Below are 21,505 nucleotides of genomic sequence, written 5' to 3' on the forward strand. Positions count from 1 at the left end.
CGTCACTCGAAACATTATTTAGGTGTGATGGGGACTTTTATTTGAAGCAACCCGTTCATCTCCGTGGCGAGATTGAAAAGAGCAATTACTGCAGCAGTGCTCTGGTCCCCTGTAGCCCAGCCGTACCTGGGGCAAGGATGTGTTTTGGCTTGTGGCTCTGCTCTGTGGCTCCGTGGAGTCCTGGCTGGGGCATAGACCTGCCAGGGGCTGCGAGTCTCCCCCGCGCGGGTCCCCTGCAAATGTGCTGTCTCCCCCAAACCCCGTAGCTTCATCCAGGCCTGCTCAGAGCGTTGGGAAGGTTCTTGCTAAAACTGCTCTGTGTGCATACAGAGATGCTCAAGGGGAGGGGATGGGGGTCCCCACCCCTGCGGTCCGTCAGCTTTGCCTCCGTCAAACAGCTCCCCCAAACCCCCAAACATGGCCCAGCAGCAACCGGTCATGGGTTGGGAACGGCCAGAGCAGGTCACCGTCTCCATCACGAGGCCACCACAGCTTCCTTCCGTGAGGGCTGATGTCCTGCCTCCGTGCCACGGCTGTACGTGGCTATTCCTGCCCCCATCCATGTGGGGAAACCGAGGCATGGAGAAGGCTGTGATTAGCCCAAGGTTTGGCAGCACAGCCTGGTTTAAGCCCCAACAGTCCTGGGGGGGATCAAAATAGTTTTCCTGTGGCTGCTGGGGTTGTGGAGCTCCCAGAGGCTGGGACAGGGGATGCAGCCAGCACCTCCCATGGGACACACGGGATCTGGGGCTGCCCCTGGGATCCACGGGGCAGCACCGCAGCATGAGCTGGACCCTGAGCTCAGCCTGGGTGCCTGCACCCCGATGGAGACAGGCGTGGTGCTCCCTGCTCATAGGGATGCTCTGGCTTGAGTCCCTCCAGGAGGAAGGGGCATCCTCCAGCCCAGCACCTCCGGGGCGGCCAGCATCGGGGGGCACCCAGGGCTCCTTCCCCCCCTGGCCGGTGCAGGGAGTGAATCCAGGCTGCTGCAGGGAGAAGAAACGGGAGTGCAGCCTCGCATACAAAAATACCTCTGTTGCTCACTCCGCTGTTCGTGGCCCTCGCCTGCCCACAGCCCCTGTGGGCTCCCAGCCGTCCAGCGGTGCCAGACCGGTGTCGGCGGCGTGGCCGAGCAGAGGCTGCTCTCAGCTGGCTCCAGCGCAGCCCCATGCCCGGTGTTACCGGGAGCAGAGCCACGGGGCTGCCCCCGCCGCCGGCAGACAGGCTGCCGCATCCCTGCTCCGGGCCCGCTCCGGCCCCTCTGTCCCGGTCAGGACTCGAGGTCGCGGGAGAGCCGCAGCAGCTCCTTCTGACTGTCGATGGCTTTCAGGTGCTGCAGGTACGCCCAGGTGGAGACGGGGCTCCGCACGCTCAGGGACTGCTCCGAGCCTGCCAGGGAGAGCTGGGGTCAGGGCTGGGCTCACCGATCCCCCTCCATCACCTCCGGCTCCATTTGCCAACCCTCTCCATCACTGCGGGCTCATCTCATGGATTCCCCTTCCCTGCCTCTCGCCAGACTCACTCATCCACTTCTGCTGCTGCTGGCTTGGCTGATGGACCCCTCCATCACCTCTAGCTCAGCTCATGGATCCCTCCATCACCTCTAGCTCAGCTCATGGATCCCTCCATCACCTCTCCCTGGGCTCACGGATCCCTCCATCACCTCCCTCAGCTCATGGATCCCTCCATCACCTCTCCCTGGGCTCACGGATCCCTCCATCACCTCCCTCAGCTCATGGATCCCTCCATCACCTCCAGCTTGGCTCACAGATCCCTCCATCACCTCTCCCTCAGCTCACAGTTTCCTCCATCACCTCTCCCTCAGCTCACAGATCCCTCCATCACCTCCCTGGACACGCTTCCACCCCCTGTAGCCAGGCTGATGCCCTCAGGATGCCCCCGTGGGACCCCCCTGCCCAAGGACGGTGGGTGCATGCTCTCCTGGGCTGGCCCCGCGTAGCCCCGAGGGGTGGGGGTCTCCCAGTGCAGGGGTGGGGAGTGGGTGGGTGAACCCCAGACATACATGTGGAGATCCTGACGGCTTTGGGGTCCTCCGGCCGGTGTGGGGAGCGATTTCGCAGCGGGGAGAGGGGAGCTGGGCGAGGACAGAGAGCAGGAGCTCAGCCCCCATCTCCAGAGGAGCGCTGGTGCCCGGCCCCATCCTTGCCCCCACCCGGGAGCACTCACCATGCGCGTGGCCCCGGCAGCGCTGCAGGACACGCACGGTCTTTGCCATCATGTGCTGTGGGCAATGCACAAAGGTCACTTGCTGTCACCTGGCCCCACTTTGCTCCCAGGCTGGTAAAACACAGTCCCCTCCAGCTTCAGTGGCGGCTGCGGCTACCCTGTGCCCCCTGCAAGGGGACGGCCGGGGGTCCCGGCTGTGCTAATGCCACGGAGATGCTCTGGCTCTGCATCCCAGGGGACGGGGGGGACAGCGGGTCCCCCAAGGTGGGGGTCCACGGGGAGCCAACCTGCCCCACTCACCATCTTCTCAAAGTTGATGAGGTTCTCGGCCAGCGTGCGATTGCCCTCGTGGATGAACGTCATGTCTGGGGAGGAGTGGGGGGATGGATTTAGGGATCAGATTTGGCTTCCTGGTCCCTGGGGAGGGCTGGATGCGCCCAAAGGGGTCCCTGCCACCCCTGCCCAACCCATTCCCACCAGCACCCCCAGCGAAGGCCCCACAGCTCCCAAGCCGAGGTACCCACCTTTGAGGAGGAGGGGCACGAAGGGGATGATGGGGGGGCTCAGCTTGGCCACGGCCAGGCGATAGACCCTGTGGTTCCATGACGGGTCCTGGGGGATGGAGCGGGACCTCAGCGTTGGGCAGGCGGGGACCCAGCCCTGGCTGCTGCTCGCCACGGGTGCAGGGGACCTTGAAGCTTTCAGGAAGCAGGGACAAACCCTGCCGGGAGGGGGGATACAGGGCGGGAAGGGGCTGCACTCACCAGCATCCGCTCCAGCGCCGCGTGCAGCTTCCGGATCTTGTGGGGTAGCCTCTGTGCACGGAGGGGGGGTCACTGGTGCCGGGCCCCCGGCTCTCCCACTCCCAGAGACCCCCCAGCTCTCCGCCCCAGCTCTTCTGCTTCCAGGGACCTCCCAGCTCTCCCCCCCAGCTCTCCCACTCCCAGAGACCCCCCAGCTCTCCCCCCACCAGCTCTCACACCCCCAGAGACCCCCCAGCTCTCCCCCCAACGCTGTTGCACCTCTACGGGCTCTGTGACACCACCTGCTCCAGGTGCTTGTGAGGAACAGGCTCAGACCCCATTGCCACTCCAGGATGGCGGGTTTTGGTCCCTGGCTGGGTCTCACCAAACCCAGGGGCTGATCCCACCCGGTGGGAAATGCATTCCCTGCCCTTGGCAGCCCCCTTGCTCAGGGCTCATGGGTGCAGGGTCTGCCTGGACCCAACAACCAAGTCACCCTTGCCCAAGGCAGGGCACCCAGATCCATCCCCGCAGACCTCAGGGGACCTCCCAGGGCTGGCAGCAGCCCGAAGGCTGTTACCTCCCAGGTCTTGGCCAGGCGGCTGACAGCCGTGTTGCTCACACCAAACATCACCGCGAAGAAGGAATTCAGGTTCTTCTGCTCCTTGAGGCTGCAGGCGGGGACAGAGTCAGGTGAGGAGGCCATGGCCAGCTCCGTCCTCGTCCTCGCAGGACCGGGATGTGGGCAGGGAAGCACTCACTGCGCGGCCAGCTTGATGAACTTGCGGAGGAGCTGGGCTCGCCTGCCCACCTCGGGGCAGAGGCACAGCTCCGTGGCCACCCAGTACTGCAGCTCGTTGAAGCGCCGCATGACCCGCTCTAGGTTGGCTGTGGTCACGTCGTGAAACTTCTGCGGCCCGACGATGTAGTGGATCATTTCCACCTGCAAAGCCCAACGCGGTGGCTGAGGGGTGTCCCGAAAGCCACCCCGGAGATGGCTTCTGCCACAGTCCGGGTACTGGCCCTACCTGGTGGATGCTCTTGAAGAGGTTCCAGTCGTAGTCGGTGAGGTGGCTGGCCAGGTCCTTGGAGCTGATGAGGTCCAGGGTCTCTGAGGAGCCAACGTGGGGGCCCAGCTGCTCGGGGTGGGGGGTCTGTGCACAGGAGAGGATGCCCAACCCTTCCTGCCATTAGCCACCGCAGCAGGGAGGCAACACCAGCCCCTTCCCCAGAGGAGAGGAGCAGGGAGGGATGGACTCCCCCAACCCCAAGCTACTACGGAGGCACCGCAGCCCCAAATCCCACCTGGGGGGGATCAGCCTGGTGCTGCCCATCCCCAGGACCCCCCCGCCCCGCACTCACCAGGCTGCCCAGCTCCTCCACGCTCACGGCAAAGAGCCTCTCGTTGAGCCCCAACGCTGTGAACACCCCCACGGCGTCCAGCTGCAGCCCCACTTTATCTGGGAGAAAGGGGACGGTTGGGGACAGAGAAGGGTCCCGATCCTGGCTGGGCACGGGACAGTTGCCACCATGGCACAGTGGCATCCCCGGGAGAGCCCCCTCACCTCCGGCTGAATTCACCTTCACCAGGACGTGTTCCCTGTCCCGGCCGAGCCGGGGGGCGAGGGACCGCAGGACGTCCCGCACCGAGGCATTGACAGGCAGCACTGTGATCAGGCACGAGTGGTCCGGTCTGTAGATCTCGTAGGGCACTACCGGGGGGGGGATAACAGGGATTTTAGTGTCCCAGACGCCAGGAGGGGACAGTCCCCACTGTGTGTGGCTGTACCTTTGTCCTGGGCTCTTAAGGCACAGCTGCTGTTCAGAATCGCCTCCTCTTGGCTTGCGAGCCAGTTCCCTGAGCTCCGAGCCTGCGGCCAAGGTGGGAGAGAGCGGGGAGGATGCCACCCCACCGGCCACCCCTCCTGCCGGGGGTCCCCAGAGGGCCAAGGTGCCCCAACTCTCCACCTTCCCCGGCCCTGGCACCCCTCAGGGCCACCCCTACCTTGGGCTGGGGAGAAACGCTGCCATCTCCGTTCTCCAGCCTGCAGAGAGAGGATAAAGGGGGTGTTAGAGCCCTGCAACCCCCTCTGTGCTGGAGACAGGACTGCGTCCCCAGGATCCAGGCCACCACCGAGCCCCCCTGAGCATCCCGGGCACCGGGGAGTCCCGGCGTGTCCGACACCCTCCCCGTGGCTGGGGACAAGGTGGCCCGAGAGCTGCTGGCATCCCCCTGCTCTCAGCAATCGTTGCTTTGCTGGCTGAAAGCTCAGCCCCGTGAAAAGCGCACACGAGGGGTGCAGGATGCGGGGACGTGGTCATCAGAAGTGGCACTTGGGGACAGAGCCAGGCTCTGTTTCGGCTGGGGACACCCCTCCTTCCTCGGGGGACTCACGCTCGGGGTCGCCGGCGATCCTGCGCTTGCTCCTGGCCCAGCCCGCCCAAGCGCGGGTCCCGGCTCGCCAGGTCTGCGAGGTTCTGGGGAAAGAAGGTGCCCAGCGCTCAGCACGGGTGGGGTCACAGCCAGATCCCTCTGGGGACATCGCCCTGCACCCCGTCCTGCCCCGTCCCTGCTCCCGGTACCTGCAGCAGGGCCGTGGTGCTGCGGTCGCCCTGCAGCAGCCGCCCGTAGAGCAGCACCCACTGGCTCACCAGCCGCAGGATTTTCCGGCGCTTGTGCAGGGAGTAGGTGGCCTTTTCCTGCTCCGAACCCTCCAGCGGCTCCGCACGGAAACTGGGACCAGTCAAGGGCACCAGCATGAGTGGTGGGGAGCGTGCAGAGATCCCCGTTACACACCCAGGATGGGATGGGAGATGGGGATGTGCCCAAGAGCCTGGGGGATTCGGGGCTCCCCCGGCCAACCCCTGGGGTCCCACCAGGGTGACAGGGACCCAGATGAGCCTGCCGGTCCCTGGCAGGGGGGGCCTGGTGGAGGATGGAGCCCATTCCCCCCCCCAACTCTGGCCGCAGAAGGATATTGGTGCAGCAGAGCTCTGCAGAGCTGCGAGGTCGGCATGAACACGGTGTAAGTCAGCAGGAAATCCCCCAGCAGCGTATCTGGAAGAGAGGCGGCCACCATCATTCACCCTCCACGGTGTCCAGCGGGTTGGGGACACGGTGCTCACAGCCAGGCAGCGGGGCTGGCCGGGAAAGGGTCACCCACGCCCTGAGTGGGGTTGGCCTGTGGCCTCCTCCACCGCAGCGACCGCAGCTCATCACGTGTCGTGTTTTGCTCCTAAACACCCCGGAAAGGGCTGGCAAGGCTGCAGGCTTTGGGGGATGAAAGAAAATTAAAGGGTTGCATTAAAAGTGCAGCTCCGCGGGGAGTGAACTCCATGGCAGCCGCTGATGACGCCAGCCTGGCAGCTCTGATTTTTTACCCGCTGGGGACATCTCCTGGTTCCTGTCTCGCTTGGTTTTGCTCCTCTCCAAAGGCAGAGGGAGATGGAGGGATGTGGGAGAGGAGATGCTCCCAGCCCTGGATCTGCCTCCCTCTCCCGGCCCCACTTGGGGGATTTTAGGGTGAGAAGAGCAGCTTTTGGGGTTGAACAGCGGGAATAAGGCAGCCTGTCCAGTGCTGGTCCCCCTGCTGGCACCCCGTCCCCAGCCCCCTGCCCATCTCAAGGTGGCTCTGGGATGTGCTCTCTGGAGCAGGGCGGGGGACCCCAAACCTACCCACGGGGTCGTAGAGCGTGGCGTCGAGCCTCATGAACTCCAGCAGATGCTCGAGGATCTTCTCCGGCGTCCCAGCCATCACGAAGTACCTGATGGGCAGAGCACCGGGCACATCAGGGAAGGATGCGGCACCCCAGCTGTGGGCAGGGCCACCACGCTGGGCCACGGGGCCACTCGACAGCTGGTCAGCATTGCCCCGGCATCCCTGTCCCCGCTCTGGGGACACGGTCCTCCCAGCAGACTCCTCCGAGGGAAGCCAGAGAGCGGCAGAGGAGGCAGAGGGACAGGCAGCGTCGGTGGCAGTGCTGCAGTGTGGTTGCCAGGAGGGCTGGGGACAGGCTGCTGTCACCTGCTGCTCCGTGCTGTGGCCGGCTGGCTGCTGCCACCCTGCAGGTTCTTCTGCAGGACGAGCACCACCTTCCCGTGCTCCTTCAGGCGCATGGTGTTGGCCTCCACATCCTAGAGAGAGAAACCAGCCATCAGCCCGGCCCGGATCCCTCCAACAACGCCTGGCGGGCTGGTGGCACCCCAAAACCCCATATTGGCCTGCAGAGAAGTGTCCTCCCCTGCAAACACCACGGAGGGTGCAGGGTGTGTCCCGGCTCAGAGCCAGCCCCCCACAGAATCCCAGAATCATCTGGGTTGGAAAAGCCCTTGAAGCTCCTCCAGCCCCACCATGAACCTCACCCTGACCGTTCCCAACTCCACCAGATCCCTCAGCGCTGGCTCAACCCGACTCTTCAACCCCTCCAGGGATGGGGACTCCCCCCCTGCCCTGGGCAGCCCATTCCAACGCCCAACAACCCCTTCTGCAAAGAAATCCTTCCTAAGAGCCAGTCTGACCCTGCCCTGGCGCAGCTTGAGGCCATTCCCTCTTGGCCTGCCGCTGGCTCCTTGGATCAAGAGACTCCTCCCCCCTCTCTGCACCCTCCTTTCAGGGAGTTGCAGAGGGCCAGGAGGTCTCCCCTCAGCCTCCTCTTCTCTACACTAAACCCCCCCAGTTCCCTCAGCCGCTCCCCATCAGACCTGTGCTCCAGACCCTGCACCAGCTCCATTGCCCTTCTCTGGACACGCTCGAGTCATTCAATGGCCTTTTTGGAGTGAGGGGCCCAAAACTGAACCCACTCATCGAGGGGCGGCCTCACCAGTGCCCAGCACAGGGGTCAGATCCCTTCCCTGTCCCTGCTGGCCACGCTGGTGCTGGTACAAGCCAGGATGCCATTGGCCTTCTTGGCCACCTGGGCACACTGCTGGGCACACTGCTGCCAGCCCCCGGCCCACCTTGAGGATGTGGTTGAAGTCCTGCTTGTCCACGCGGAGGAAGTGGCAGTTGTCCTCCCGCAGGATGATGGTGGCCGCCCGGGGTGCGTCGTTCACCAGTGCCAGCTGCCCAAAGTCGTCCCCCTCGTGCAGGGTGGCCACCAAGCCCTGGAAGGGGGTCGCAGAGGGTGAGGGACGGGGTGGGAGCCTTCATCCCCAACGGGGGACAGTGATGTGGGGATGTGGGGTGTCTGGAGAGCCCCGCTGCCGCAGGGACGCGCCCACCTTGCCGTGGGTGACCACGTTCACTGAGCCCTTCCAGACGATGTACCAGGACGTGCCTTTATCTCCTTGGCTGAACACTGCAGGGGAAGCGGCGGCATCCAGCAGCCAAAGAGGGGGAGCCCCCAAGCATCCCTCTTCAGTCCCCCCATCCTGAGCCGCCAGCCCAGGCGAATGCAGCAAGTGCTCTGCTCCCCTCCATCCCCAGTCCATGAGGAGACACCAGGAGCATCCACACTGATGGCAAAGGCTCCAGCCGTCCCCCGCAGGGGTGGGGACCCTTTTCTGGGGGACTGGCTGGCCCTGCGCGGCTCCCGGGGCACATGATACTCACGCACGGTGCCTGCTCGCTGGTGTGACTCGAACATCAGCACGGATGCCAGCTCCCGCTTCACCTGCGCCGAGAGGGACCTGCCATCAGGGTCACCCCAGCCCGGAGCAGAGTGATGGGGACACACACACGCGTGGGCACAGGGGAGAGGGTGGGAAGGGGACCCAGGGATGCTCAGAGAGCGCCAGGAGAGGATGCCCAGATGGGAAGCGATGGGATGCAGGAGAATTTGGGGACCAGGAGAAGGTTGGGGGACACGCACACACACGCTGTGGGGGAAGCAGGGGCACAGCTGCAGCGCTCACCGAGTTGGAGAGATGAGCCACAGCTTTGATGTGGAGGAGCTCCTCAAATATGAGCTCCAGCTCGTCCTCCGTGCGCTGGGCAGGCCTGGGAGGGGAGCGAGGGGTGAGCAGCTGCCTGTGCCCCCTCTGCCCACCCCATCTCGGGGTGTAGACACCCCTCTCCAGGCACAACCCCCCCGGCCAGGCAGCCTCTTTCCCCCCCCAGGTCTAACAGCTGTGGAAGGGATGCTCGGGTCACCCCATTCACAGCAGCCCCCTTGGTACCCCACACCCCCCCTGGAGCAGGGTCAAAATGAGCCCCACATCCCCTCGCCGTCCCCCGGGGAGCCCCTGGCCACTCACGGCTTGCGCAGGGCCATGGTGAGCAGCGCGTCGGGGCCCAGCTGGGCCAGGAAGGCCACTGCCTCCAGCAGCTCCTCTGCATCCCGGAGACCAGCACCGGGCTCGGGGCTCAGCTCCAGCTCGGCAAAGCGGTAAAACTGGGTGTCCTTGTCCTGGAAATGCCACTCCTGCTTCACTGCGGGGGGAGAGCAGGCGTCAGCTTGGCCGGGCACCCACGGGAGATCCATGGGGTGCCACGTGCACCCACGGGAGACCCCAGCAGCCCCCAGTGCGCCCAGTCTCGCCTTGTGAGACACCAGCACCGCACAGGGGGCTGCTGGCGCCCGCCCTCACCGTGCGTCAGGACTCCTCCATCCACCAGCACCTGGCAGATGCCGACGGCCTGGCTGCGCGTCTGCACGGCCAGCCCGGCGCTCAGCAGCCAGTCCACCAGCTCCTTCCCAGAGCAGCACTGCCTGGGAGGGGAGAAGGTGTGAGAATCCTCCCCAAAATGGGGCCGCGGCGCACAGCACCCCGGGCAGACCCTTGCCTGGGATGGGCAGGAGAAGTCCTGCCCTCCTTGGAGGGCTGCCGGCATCTCGGCCGCCCACGGTGCCCCCCGGCATGGTGGGGGTCCCGGCTGTCCCACCTGTGGTGCCGCAGGTGATGTTTGTGGTCCCGGATGAGACCAGGGCGGGTGCTGGTGAGGTGGATGAAGAGGAGCTTCCCAGCTCGCCAGATCTTGTCCGAGGATGCCTGGGGGTGGGAGGGGATTTTATGGCTTGCAGGGGAAGCGGTGGTGGACCCTGACTGTGCTGACGTGGTCAACTGTGCCCCCAACACCCTGCCAAGGTGGGATACACCTGCACGCCCACCCCAACACCCCAGGATCTCCGTCACCCACCCCCAGGAACAGCCGAGCCCAAGGGAGCGACCAGCCCAGAGCTGAGCCAAGGACCCCAGGGCATGGGGGTGCTCCGGCCCCCCACCCCTCCCAGCCTTCAAGGCACGTTTCTCCATCTCCCACCTCCCCAAACCCACACCCCTGTGGGTTTTCCCAGCCCACCCACCTGGGTAAGGCTGTGTCCATAGTCCAGGGTGGATTCAGTGTCCAAAAGTGGGGTCTGGGAAACCGAAAAGAAGGGGGTTGGTGGCCACGGGGGCTCTGCTGTGCCCTGCTTCACCCCGCACACCCCAGGAGGGTTCCTGCCTCCCCCAAGGCACAGTTCAGCTTCATCTGCTCGGCACCAGGCGAGGAGCGAGCACCCCCGCACGCTCACCAGCACCGATCGCCTAAAACCAGGGCAAAGCCTTTCCCCTGCCCCATCCTTGCTGAAAACAGACGCGTGCGGGGGACGGAACCCCCAGAAACCCCCCGCGGTTATGTTTAGCTTCAGCAAGGGAAGTGCATTCAAATGAGGGAGCTGGGAGATGAAAGAAGGAAGTTAAAAGTAAAATCTTTGCAAACAGGGATCAAAGACATCGTATCTGAGACATGGAGCTTGCCACTGGAGGAGAAGGACTTCAGAAAGACCTGGGGAAGCCCCAGGGGAGGGAGACGTGTCCAAAGCCCGGGGGGTTTCCTCTAGATTTGAAGCTGGGTCTAAACAAAGAGGACAGAAAAGATCCCAAACTCTGGCAGGTTACGGGAACAGCCCACAAAAGCCTTGGAGAGCTGGAGGATCAGCTTGCAGAGGACACCAAGGACAGGACCCACAGCAGACGATGGGCAGCAAGAGCTCTTGCAGAGGATGGAGGCAGCACGGGCCCAGACCCTTCCCTGCAGGCAACGTGTCGGGGTCACAAATCACAGCACGGCCAGAAAAACCGATGCAATAAATCCTGAAAAATCAGCTGTAACAAACCACCGGGACGTGAGGTCCCTGGTGCCCAGAGGAGAACGGCAGCGAAGGAGCCACATTTCCACAGGTGATGTGTAACCTCGCGCTTCCCTGGGTACCGAAGAGCTGGTGAATGTGAAGCTGTTTTTCCAAAGGGTTTTAGGGAAGATCCTGGAAACAACCGATCAGCAAGACAGAAAGTCACCGAGCACGTGCTGGGTATGGGGAAGCGGCGTATTAGAAGGAAACAAGCACAAATTTCCCTCGCCCATGGTCAGAGGCTCTGAGCTCAAGCAGGAGCCCGTGGTGGCGACTGAAAATGTGAGCTCGGGCCTCGACAGCTGTAAAAAATGCAAATAGTGGGATGGGTGTCAGGAGGACAAGAGCAAAATAGGAAACCTGACTGATCCACGGCGCACCCGGATCACCAGCGGCTCAGCGCTCTCCTAGCCTAAAGGAGAAAAATGCACCCTTTGGGGATGAAAAACCCCAGTCACCCGCTGAGTTTTTTACTCTATTTACTCTATTTTTACACTATTTACTCTCTTAAATCTGCACGTGATGAGTTGATCCAGTGCTATTTTCTAAACCGGCTCTTTAATGTCTTGGCTGTTTACTGATCCTAAAATAGCGTCCCCCTTCCTGGCTCGGGGAGTCCCTCCTGGGGCGATCCGGCCTCCCAGCGCCAGGAATAGCCGGGGACCGTCTCCAGCAGCAGCACACGGACACGTCCAGCTGCCAGCCCCCGCGGCACAACCCGGGACCGGGCTCAGCTCCGCCGGGAGCGATGCTGATCCCCGCCGGGCCACGCTGGCGTCCTCAGCTTCCCCAGCACCACTCCTCCCTCTGCTTATCCCCCATCAGCAGGTGCTTTTTAATCCTTGTGCTTATTTTCCTCCCGGGTTTTTCCCCTCGGGAAGGGGATGCTCCGGGGGAAAAGCCAAGCAACAATGGGATGAGCCATTGCCCACCCCAGCTGCACCCGAATCCCGGTGTGAAGGCAGCCGAGCTCCCATCCGGACGCTGCCCAGAGGGATGAAGGCTCCCGGGCTGCCACGGCCCTGAATAAACAACCTGTCTTTCATCTCGGCTGCGTGTGCTGCATAAATCACGTCTGGGGGAAGCTGAGAGCACCCGTCAGACCTGTTCTCCACGCGCTGCCCTGGCCAAGGCAGTTAATGCACTTTGAGCATTAACCCCCAGACGGGGCGAGGATCAGCCTTCCTTGGGGTGTCTTCACCTGGAGGGGAGGGTTTTGTGGTGCCCCCCCGTTTATTTCTGGCTGTAGGAGGGCTGCAGCACTCCGGGCTGGTGGTGGAGGGGATGGGCGCTTGAAACGCGGCGTCTTCTGGGCCAGATCCTCCTCGGATCTGCCGGCTCCGGGCTGGTTGGGAAGGTCTGAGCAACCCCAGCGAGAGGGACAGTCCGGATGTCAGCCTCAATTAAGGAAGCCAAGGGCAGGAGTAATTAGCTGCAGAAGCCTCCTTTGCAAATGAACTCAAGGACAAAAACCACCTACCAGGAGCTGAGGGGAAACGGAAGAGCCCTGGCACTTCCCGGCCCAGGCAGGAGGGTGACGGAGGGGGACACCCGATGGGTGCTGAGATGGGTGCTGTGTCCCGTGCTGCCTGTCCCAAACCCTGCCTGCTCACACCCTGCCCAGCTCAGGCTGCTCCCTCATTTCCTCCAGCCCTTTCCCTACCCTCAGGGCTTCTCCATCCTCCTCGGGACAGCTCGGATGAGCCACCAACCTGCCCCCCAGCAGTTTGTAACTGGCTTCGGAGAGGTTTGGGGAGCGGATGGAAAACAAGCGGCTCTGGGAGCGCAGCGGGTCTCTGGGGACGTTCCCAACCTGGCCACGCTGCCACCGAGGCTGGGACACGGTGACTTACTCACTCTGCAAACTTTCCTGAGCCTCGTGACCGCCCCGTGGAACAGGAAACGCGCCGGCAATGGCAGAGCAAATGTTTGCAAATAGGAGCCGGGCTGCGGCCAGAGCGTGGAGATACCTCCCGTGGGCCCCGGAGGGTGATGTCACCCCCTCGGGTGCACACACCAGCTGCTCTGGTCCCCAAAGAGCCTTCGCTGTCACCCCGTAAGCAAGGTCTGGCCTTGAGGCAGGGAGCCAGGACGTGCCACGGTCCTGCGCTCCCAAGGACACCGAAGGAGACTTTGCAAAACCCCCGCCCAAGGCTGAGTGCTCGGAGCGATTTCTCCCTCCTGCAGTTTTCTCGTTGCAAACCCACGCAAAACCTCACGGCTGGCTCAAAAACCCCCTTCCTGAAGCATCCTCGCTCCCCAGCTCCCAGGTCCGGACCCACAGGATGCCCTCCCCACCCTCAGCCCCTGCCTAATTGTCGCAGCATCGCAGCTGCCGACTCCAAACAGCTTCCTAAGGAGTTGCCTCTTTCCATCTTCCTGCTTACGGGACACGCGGGCGCTGAGATCCTGCCTGTCTCCAGAAATCCGGCAGCGGCGGGCAGCTGGCCAAGGCCGGCACTGACCGTTCCGCACTCGCACGCCGCTTTTGTTTGGGATCCCAAGGAAAACAACAGGAGTTATTTCAGGCTTTACGGCTCCGGAGAAAGTCCTCGCCCATCCGCAGCCTCAAAAGCCACGGCAGCCAGCCAGGGGCTTGCCGCCCCCCCTGGGAGACTTGTCAGGGAGGGGGGTTTGGGGGACTCTCGCTGTCCCCTCCAGGGACGCGGTGACAGCCGGCATGGTGGCACTTGTACCCTGGGAAGGGTGAAGGACGGAGCTGCTTGGGGACGCCGGGCTGCGATGTCCCGCTGATGCCAGGGAGCCTGGGCTGGAGCCTCGCGGCAAGGAGCAGAGCGGGAAGGGATTTGCTGGCCCCGGGATCAGGCAAACAGGTCCCCGGGAGGGCTGAGACGCAGCCAGGACATGAGGAGGAGTTTCCAGGAGCCGCAGGCTTACGGGGACAAGGGACAATATTGTTGCTCCAAGGCACGGCCAGACGGTTCCCTGCCACCCGCCTCTCCCGTCGCTGCCCCGAGGAAGGGGCGTGCTGGGAGCACCTGCAAAAAGCGGGGAAAACACCCCCTTTCCCTGCAAAGATCAGATCCACTCCCCTCAACTGGCCAGTGGTTGTCCCCATGCCCAGGGGAGCCACCCGGGGAGGGGACACTCCTGCCACACCGCACATGCCACCGCGCTGCCAGATTTGGTCAGATTTACCCCAATCTGGAGTTTAGCTCCAGCCTGCTGCTTTCCCGACCTCCCTGGCTTTTCGCCACTCAGAAAAACCTCCCAAAATTAAGTTCCTAAAAGTTCTGGGGAGAAAAAAGTCAGGAAGAGGAAAAGAGAGGAAAGCTTTCTTATTTGTGAAGGAGCTTGCATGCTGCATCGAAATGCTGAAAGAGGGATTGTTCCTTTAAAGGAATTTCACTTTTTTCTCTAAAAACGTTTGTCTTGGGTCAAGCAGTGTGGGAAGGGGAAGGTCACAAAGCTCAGTCTGGGCAGGTGAACAGGCTCCAGGGTCACCTCCCAGCCTGAAGGGGACAGAGAGGAGACCGAGAACGGGGACCAGGTGCCTTTTGCACCCTGGGGACCCCCCAAGGGACCAGTCAGGGGACAGCACGGACCCGGGGAGGGAGGACGTGATGCCGAGCACTGTCCCGCTGCCAAGCGACAAGCTTCTCCTCTAGAAACGGCCTGACCTGGCGGGGAGGGAATGTTTTGAACCCCGTGTGCCGCAGGGAAGGTCTTTCCTGTTCACACGCTCGGGGTTGGGGTGCGCTGCCCGGCCGCCGTGCGCCGGAGCACAATAGCACCGGGCTTATTTCATGCCTGGCTGCCAGCTCTGCCTGGAGAAGGGGTTAGGGCCAGGCAGTCGCAGGAATACGCTCCCTGCACGCCTCGCCTCGCTCCCTGCACGCTTCAGCTCGCTCCCTGCACGCTTCAGCTCGCTCCCGGCACGCCAGGCCCAGCAAACACGAGTGGGGGAGCAGGACCCGGGTCACAGATCACAGCCCGCTGTCAGCCCAGCTGGGAAGGGCCCAGACCTGCCCAGCAAAGCCGCGCTCAAGGAAGCGGGGCTGGAGGCAGCGATAAAGCCGGGGGGGCCCCGCTTGGCTCTCGCAGCGAACCCCGTCCCCCCGAAACCCTGCGGCCGGCCAAGCGCAGCCCCCCGGCGCGAGGAGGGATGCTGAGAGGGGCGGTGGGGAGAGCTGGCAGTGAAGGGGGCTCCGTGGCGCGGGGTCCGTCCCCCGGGGGCCCTCGGGGTCCCCCGGCCAGGCTGTGTCCCCCCCGCGCAGCCCGCACTCACCCAGCGGATGCCCTGGATGCGGGGCAGGTCGCCCCCCTCGCCCTCCAGCCGGATCTCGTAGCTGGAGCTCCGGAACAAGTGCATCTTCTTGAGGAGCACCGAGAGCCGGTTCCCGTCAGCGCCGGGGGGAGCCGGCGGGGACGGGGGAGCAGCACCGGCCCCCGGCTCCAGCCCGGCTCGCCGTGTGCCCTGACGGCTCCGGGCTCCTCCCGGGGCTCCTCCCGGGGCTCCTCCCGGGGCTCCTCCCGGGGCTCCCGGGCCCCGCCGCGCCGCCTCCCCGGCCCCGCGCACCTTCATGCGGCGGCGGCTCGGCGGGGCGAAGCCATCGTGGCCGCAGCCCGGGGATGGCTCCGGTGGCGGCGGCGGCGGCTCCGCGGAGCTGCTGGAACGGGACGGGCCGGGCCGGGCCGGGCTCGGTGCCGCCGCCGCGCCGGGCTGGGCGCGCCCCGCCCCCGGGCGGGCTGGAACCGGGAGCGGGGCCGGGGCACGGCGCACCCCGCCCGCAGCCCCTCCCCGGGGTCCCACGGTCTGACCATCCCGCCCCTTCCTCCGCGCCCTGCGGACAGGCAGCCCCTGTGCTTTCTGGGGATCCCCCCCCCCCACCCCCGTACTGACCATCCTGGGGCAGGGGGACCCCAGCCCGGACCCCCACCCGCGGGACCCCCTGAGCCCTGCGGGTCTCCCTGGACATCGGGGTGTCCCCCCCCCGCCCCGACACCCTGGGGATCGGGGTGCCTTTAGGAGCCCCTGTGCACCCCACCAACACCCTGGGGATCGGGGTGTCTATAGCAGCCCCTGCCCTTTCCCTGCACACCCCACCGAGACCCCAGGGTTTGGGGTGTCTCCAGGAGCCCCTGTGCACCCCAGCAAGACCCTGAGGATCAGGGTGTCTCCAGGAGGCCCTGCCCTTCCCCTGAGCACCCCACTGAGACCCCAGGGATTGGGGTGTCTCCAGGAGCCCCTGTGCACCCCACTAAGACCCTGGGGACTGGGGTGTCTATAGCAGCCCCTGCCCTTCCCCTCCACACCCTATTGAGACCCCAGGGATTGGGGTGTCTCCAGGAGTCCCTGCCCTTCCCCTGAGCACCCCACCGAGACCCCATGGATCAGGGAACCACAGGGACCCCCCCCTGCTCTGGCCAGTCCTGCAGGGCCCATTCTGGTGGGGGGAGAACGGGGCAGAGAGGTGCTGGAAAGTGGGAGGCGATTTGTACTGGGGAGGTGGCCCCGAGCCTCTGGCCAGGGAGGACAGAGGAGCAAACCTGGAGCGTGGCCCAGCGGTCCTGGGAGTGCTTGTAGTGGGGCTTTTGGCTAAAAAGAAAGGGTTTTCTGCCAAAAGGAGCTTTAACTTTTGAAATAAATCCTATTTTTTGAATTTAAAAAAAAAGAGATTTAAAAATGTATATATTTAAACAAGACCTCAACCCAACCAGCAAAGTGATGAGACATGTCAGCTGGCTACAAGCGGTTTGGGGAGGTTTCCTCGACACACTCCTGCTTCCTCTCTTGATCAGGCACCCCAGGGACTTTGGGGGTCACGCCAGGGTCCCCAGGACTGTCACTCCTCGGGGTCACCCCACATGGGGCTGGGGAGATCAGATCTCCCAGCGTGGCCTTGGGCAAATCCTTGAGCAGCCGTGCGGGACGGCGACAGCAATCCTTCCCCCCACCGTCTGCTCCTCCCGCAGCGCTCCGAGGCAGCAAAATGCATTTTCCTGGAGACCTTGAGGGTTCGGGCACTGCTGCAGCCGCCGCGCTCCGCTGCAGCCCAGCATCGCAACAACCACCCACGCGCAATTACGGCGCTGAGGACTCTCGCGCCGAGGTCTGTCAGCGCTTACGCCGTGCCCGGACTCTGCTCTCCTGGGCTGTTATTTGGTCCAGGATCTCCAAGCCAAAGCTGGGGAGCTGCTGCGTAACCGTCCTCTGTGCAAATCCCTCCCAGGACCTGGCTAAAGGACTCCCAGCCTGTTTCACTGGTAACCCAGGGTGGCCACTGGGCCCAGCGGGGCAGGGAGCGATGCGGGGGCTGGATGAGGCCCGGTGCTGCCTGGAAAACACTTCACCAAGTGGCGTTTAAACTGCACAGTGCAGCAGCTCCCCATCCTGCAGCGCTGCCGGCTCAGTTTCCCAGCTGAGGCCTCACGGACAAAGCAGACGTGGGTGGGTTGGGTGGAGGCGGCAGGACCCGGGGACTCGGGACACTGTAGAAACAGGCACAAAAGTTCCCGTTTGATTATTCTGCTGCAAAAGATGCATCTTCTGCATCCCTGTCTTGAAACCCGGCACGGTGGAGTTCACACGCATCTGCCTGCGTGTACATCTGCCTGCGTGTGCATCTGTCTGTGCATCTGCCTGCATGTGCATCTGCCTGCACATCTGCCTGCACATCTGCCTGCGCATCTGCCAGCGTGTACATCTGCCTGTGTGTGCATCTGCCTGCACATCTGCCTGCACATCTGCCTGCACATCTGCCTACGTGTGCAGCTCCTCCACCCACGTGTCCATCCCCGCTGTGCGGTGCCGCGGGCCCTGGGAGGGCTCCGTATCGGCTCTTTCCCAGGCGTCCATCCCCTCCGGGTGATGCCGGGTGTGCAACACCCACAAACTTCGCACTACACGAGTCTGGGCTCCCCGGGCGGCGTTTCACAGCCCCCGCGGCCCCTTCTAAAACCAAACCTCCCCGGCCGCAGCCCACCCAAAGGGCCTCACGGAGGGAGAGTTTGGCCCCGGTGAAGGCTGCTCGGGCGTCGAGCAACCTCCCTCCTGCTCGGCCGCCTGTCGCGGGCTGGCAAAGCCCAGCCGGGAGCGAGTCGTGTGAGCTGCTCCTGCTCTCGAGGGGCTGGTGCTGCGGTGGAAGCGCTGGCGGGGCGGTGGGCCAGGACGCGGCCTCCCCGCTGTGCCGAGGGAGGATGCTGGCCCGGCCGCTGCAGGGAGGAACCTTTGGAAAGTTCCCCGGCCTGATGGAAAGTTCTCTGGAGCCGCCTCACGCCTTGCGCATCGGGGATCTGCTCACCTCTGACAGGCCCCTGGGTCTCTGCTGACATGGGTGAGAGATCCCTGCCTTGCACAGACATGCCCCCCCATGCAAATTAGAGCCAATTAAGAGAAGGCGGAAGAGGTCTGAGGAAGACAGGAGGCTCCTGGAGCAGCGGTTCCCCCTGGGGAGCCCCACCCGAGCGGCTGCTGCGGCTGCAGCACAACACGCCAAGGACGTGACACCTGCCTGGGCCCCACCAAGGACCATGGGCGGTTTCTCTCCCCGCATCCCCATCCCATCCCAGTTTAGACGAAGGGTCCCCCACCACCCTCACCAAAGCACTCTCCCTGCCCCTTTGCCGCCGTCTCCTCACTTCCTCCCACCCTGCATTCCTGGGAATGGCTCCCAGCCCTGGCGGAGTTTAGAAACCCGTCTGGTGCAGCTGTGCTGGCAGGGAGCGGCGCGGCCCCGCTCGCTCGGGAAGCGGGACGGTGCGTGGGGAGCCGGGGTGACAATCCTCCGCGTGCACCCCACGGCCGCTGTGTGCCATGGGTGCTGCTGGAGCTCCGAATCCCTCGGGATATCGGGTGTTAGCATCCCACGGTGCGCGGTCCAGCATCTCCAGGGACGACAGCTCTGGAAACGCTGAACTGGCTCCATCCAGCCCAGTGTCCTGTGGGTACTGGACCAGTAAGATGCTTCAGGGATGGGGTGTGAGAGCATCACGCAGCAGTGCTGGATGATGGACCCCTCCCTGGAGCCGGCACAGGGGTGTCACTGAGCTGTGCAGGATGTCGCCCATCTGATGGCAGAGGCCCCTGGGCCAGCGGTGGGATCCCAGTTGTGGAGCAACTCAGCTGGTGCTGCTGCACCCGTGCACTTCCCCTGCAGCTCTTCCAGGTGCGAACCAGGCGCAGGAATGCCGGAGGATTGTTGCCGTGCTGCAGCCGTGTGCCCAGCCAGCGTGTCGGGTCACCAGCTCTGGCCGCAGGGACACGTTTCCAACAGGCTGCACCAGCTCTCCAAGTCCGGTTAGCTCCGAGCAGAGCGCTCCTGCCTTGCCATAAAATGCAAACAGAGCAGCTCTGCTTTATCTAACTCTTTATCGCTGTATTTAACTTGCTCATTTTATCTGCACTTGAATAATAATTAATCTCCCGGAGCAGGCAGGCCTGGCCCCATGGAAATGTGCCTTTCGTGCGGAGCATGTTCGGCTCATGGGACCTGCTGGAGCCGGGTGACTTTGCAGAGGGAGAGTTTTTGGCTGCTGCTCCCAGATCTTTCCCAGTGAAACTGGTGGTGCTGGTGTCAGTGCAAACGGCTGTTCGACCCCTCAGATCTCGCCAGCGCTCAGACCTTCAGTGGCGTGGGCTGGGAGTGATGCACATCCCCTGACAAAATCCTCCAGGCTTTGATCTATGTGCTTCAGGACTTCAATAATTCCTCAGAACAGCTGTTATCGCCCATGTTTTTGCCAAAAAAAAAAAAAAGGTTCCCGTTTTCGTGGGTAGTTCAGGGCACAAAAGATTTAGTGTTGCTCCCGTCTCGCTGCGATTTACTGGTGCCCCCGCTGTGGGTACCTCAGTCCCCCCTTGCAGTGCTGGAGCCAAGGGCTCGCTGCTGCCGGTCGCCTCCCCATTGTTCGTTAGCACAAATCACTAATTTCAGGGCTGCTCTGACGCACACCCGCTGCCCCCGATCACCAAGGGACCGCGGTGGCAGCTCCCCGGAGCTGAGTCTCCAGCAAGACATGCCTGTTCCCTGGGAGATGAGACGCTCCCCGAGGTCTGGGAGCCACGACCAGTGTTCCCGCTCGGCATCTCCACAATAAACCCCATCAGCAGGATTGGGAAACCCCTCCTGGCCCCTTCCCAGGGGCTGTAAATCAGAGCAGGGCTGGCAGGATGACAGGCAGGGCTGGTGTTTGCTCCCCGGGGCTCGCCACAGCCCTGGCTACCCATCTCCGGGCTCAGGGCAAAGCCATCTCTCTCCGTGGTGGAGCCGGCAGCAGGGCTGGGGGCAGCGGCTGTATTTTGTGGTCGTTTCCCTGGTTGAGGGACTCGATATTCCCAGGGCGAGTGCCCAGACTATAGCTTGAAGCTTTAAATAGCTGAGCATAAATAAAGGTGGCAGCAGAAATAGCCTATCCCGGGGCGATGCTGAGGACTGGGGGGACAGGGTGAAAGAAACGGGCAGGGGGTAAAATCACAGGGTGCTGTCGTGGGGCTGGGGCGCAGGTCTGCCAAGAGGAGGGGTCCCTGCTGAACCCCCAACCGTGCCTGCACCGGGGGCTGCTGCTTTGGCAGCTCAGGCCCTTCCAGCCCACCCCAAAAGCCTCGTTGGGTGTTTTCTGGGGTGTTTTCCCAGCCTTTCCGCTGCGCCTGCAAGATCTACGAGGCCAATTTCAAGCCCCCTTCCATCTCCAGGCTCCTCTCAGGCTCTTCCGTAAATCAAATTGGGGATAAAATAGCATTCCAGGAAGGCAGCGGGCCGGCCCCGGCTTTCTGTGGGAAAAACAGCAAACGCACAGTGTAAGCGCTGAATAAAGCTGCGGAGATGTCAGGCTACTGCTCTTTATAGCTCCGGGGCTGGCCTTTCCCAGCCAGCCCCAGGCACCCGCGCTGCCGGCAGCTCCTGGAGGACTCCCCCGCCGATGGCGGGGCTGTGCCAGCCCGGTGCCGGGGTGGGCGGCTGTCGGGGTTCAGGTGTTCGGGGGACCCCGGCGATGGGTTTGGACGTGCAGAAAGCTGCACGCAGGGGCGCGTCGCACCCTCGCTGGGCAGGTGCCCTGGGTTCGGCTTGACCGGTCGGCTTTGCCACCTTGTTGGCCGTGCAAGGGTGGGGTTTATTTCCCCTGGATGGAAAAACAGTCCCGGGTTTAGGTTTGATTTCCTGACTGTGCCACATGCCTCCTCCATCCCTGCACCCTGCACCATCCCCTGGCCCGTCGTGGGATGAGGAGCTGTCGAGCTCCCTCCTGCTGTCCCTGAGCACATATGGGATGGCAGGACCCCGTGTCCTCGCCTTTGGGACGCAGCTTTGTGCTGGCTGACGAGCAGAAATTAATTCTGCAGCAATGAGGAGCGAAACTACAGCCCTAAAATTGCTTATTGAATTACAGACGGCGATACTATTCCCAAGATTATTTAATTGCGAGTGTTTTAGTGATGTGCTCGCAAACGGGGGTCACAACTCATCAACAACTCTCATCTCACCCCGAAATGATGCACACGGGTTTTCAGAGCTGCTTTTTCAGGCTCTTTGCAAACCCAGGGCATTTGGTTGCCCCCG

At 63.4% G+C, this 21,505-nt stretch overlaps 1 protein-coding gene across 4 annotated transcripts; it reads right to left on the minus strand.

Moving 5' to 3' along the window:
• Nucleotides 1–14: 14 nt before the first annotated feature.
• Nucleotides 15–15,675, minus strand: RAPGEF3 (Rap guanine nucleotide exchange factor 3). 4 transcript variants are annotated; one of them, XM_074853680.1, is made up of 27 exons: nt 15,526–15,675; nt 10,176–10,229; nt 9,755–9,861; nt 9,460–9,581; nt 9,127–9,301; nt 8,785–8,869; nt 8,483–8,543; nt 8,152–8,228; nt 7,888–8,034; nt 6,956–7,065; nt 6,607–6,695; nt 5,910–5,988; nt 5,514–5,664; nt 5,326–5,408; nt 4,936–4,975; nt 4,720–4,801; nt 4,496–4,642; nt 4,293–4,390; nt 3,959–4,084; nt 3,692–3,873; nt 3,511–3,601; nt 2,952–3,002; nt 2,712–2,799; nt 2,488–2,552; nt 2,188–2,242; nt 2,024–2,095; nt 15–1,389 (listed from the first exon to the last, which is right to left on the minus strand). In XM_074853680.1, the coding sequence occupies exons 1-27, from the start codon at nt 15,529–15,531 to the stop codon at nt 1,271–1,273; spliced, it is 2,562 nt and encodes an 853-aa protein (XP_074709781.1). In that variant the 5' UTR covers nt 15,532–15,675; the 3' UTR covers nt 15–1,270. The 4 variants fall into 4 exon arrangements, 3 of the variants coding, with proteins under 3 accessions (XP_074709781.1, XP_074709779.1, XP_074709780.1); XM_074853678.1 differs by having other exon boundaries at nt 15,235–15,675; XR_012626762.1 differs by having other exon boundaries at nt 1,345–1,389; nt 2,188–2,298; nt 15,235–15,675.
• Between the last annotated feature and the right edge of the window lie 5,830 nt (nt 15,676–21,505).

This window comes from Strix uralensis, chromosome 33, assembly GCF_047716275.1.
Source record: "Strix uralensis isolate ZFMK-TIS-50842 chromosome 33, bStrUra1, whole genome shotgun sequence".
NCBI lineage: Eukaryota > Metazoa > Chordata > Aves > Strigiformes > Strigidae > Strix > Strix uralensis.

What these genes read in the sequence shown, in the direction of transcription:
- RAPGEF3 (XM_074853678.1), bottom strand. Translation starts at nt 15,531, where the DNA reads ATGAAGGTGCGCGGGGCCGGGGAGGCGGCGCGGCGGGGCCCGGGAGCC. An exon ending in TGCAGAGCTCTGCTGCACCA is followed by an intron (nt 5,665 to 5,909) that starts ATATCCTTCTGC and finishes GACTGGTCCCAG; the next exon opens with TTTCCGTGCGGAGCCGCTGG. An exon ending in CTTAAGAGCCCAGGACAAAG is followed by an intron (nt 4,643 to 4,719) that starts GTACAGCCACAC and finishes CCCCCCCGGTAG; the next exon opens with TGCCCTACGAGATCTACAGA.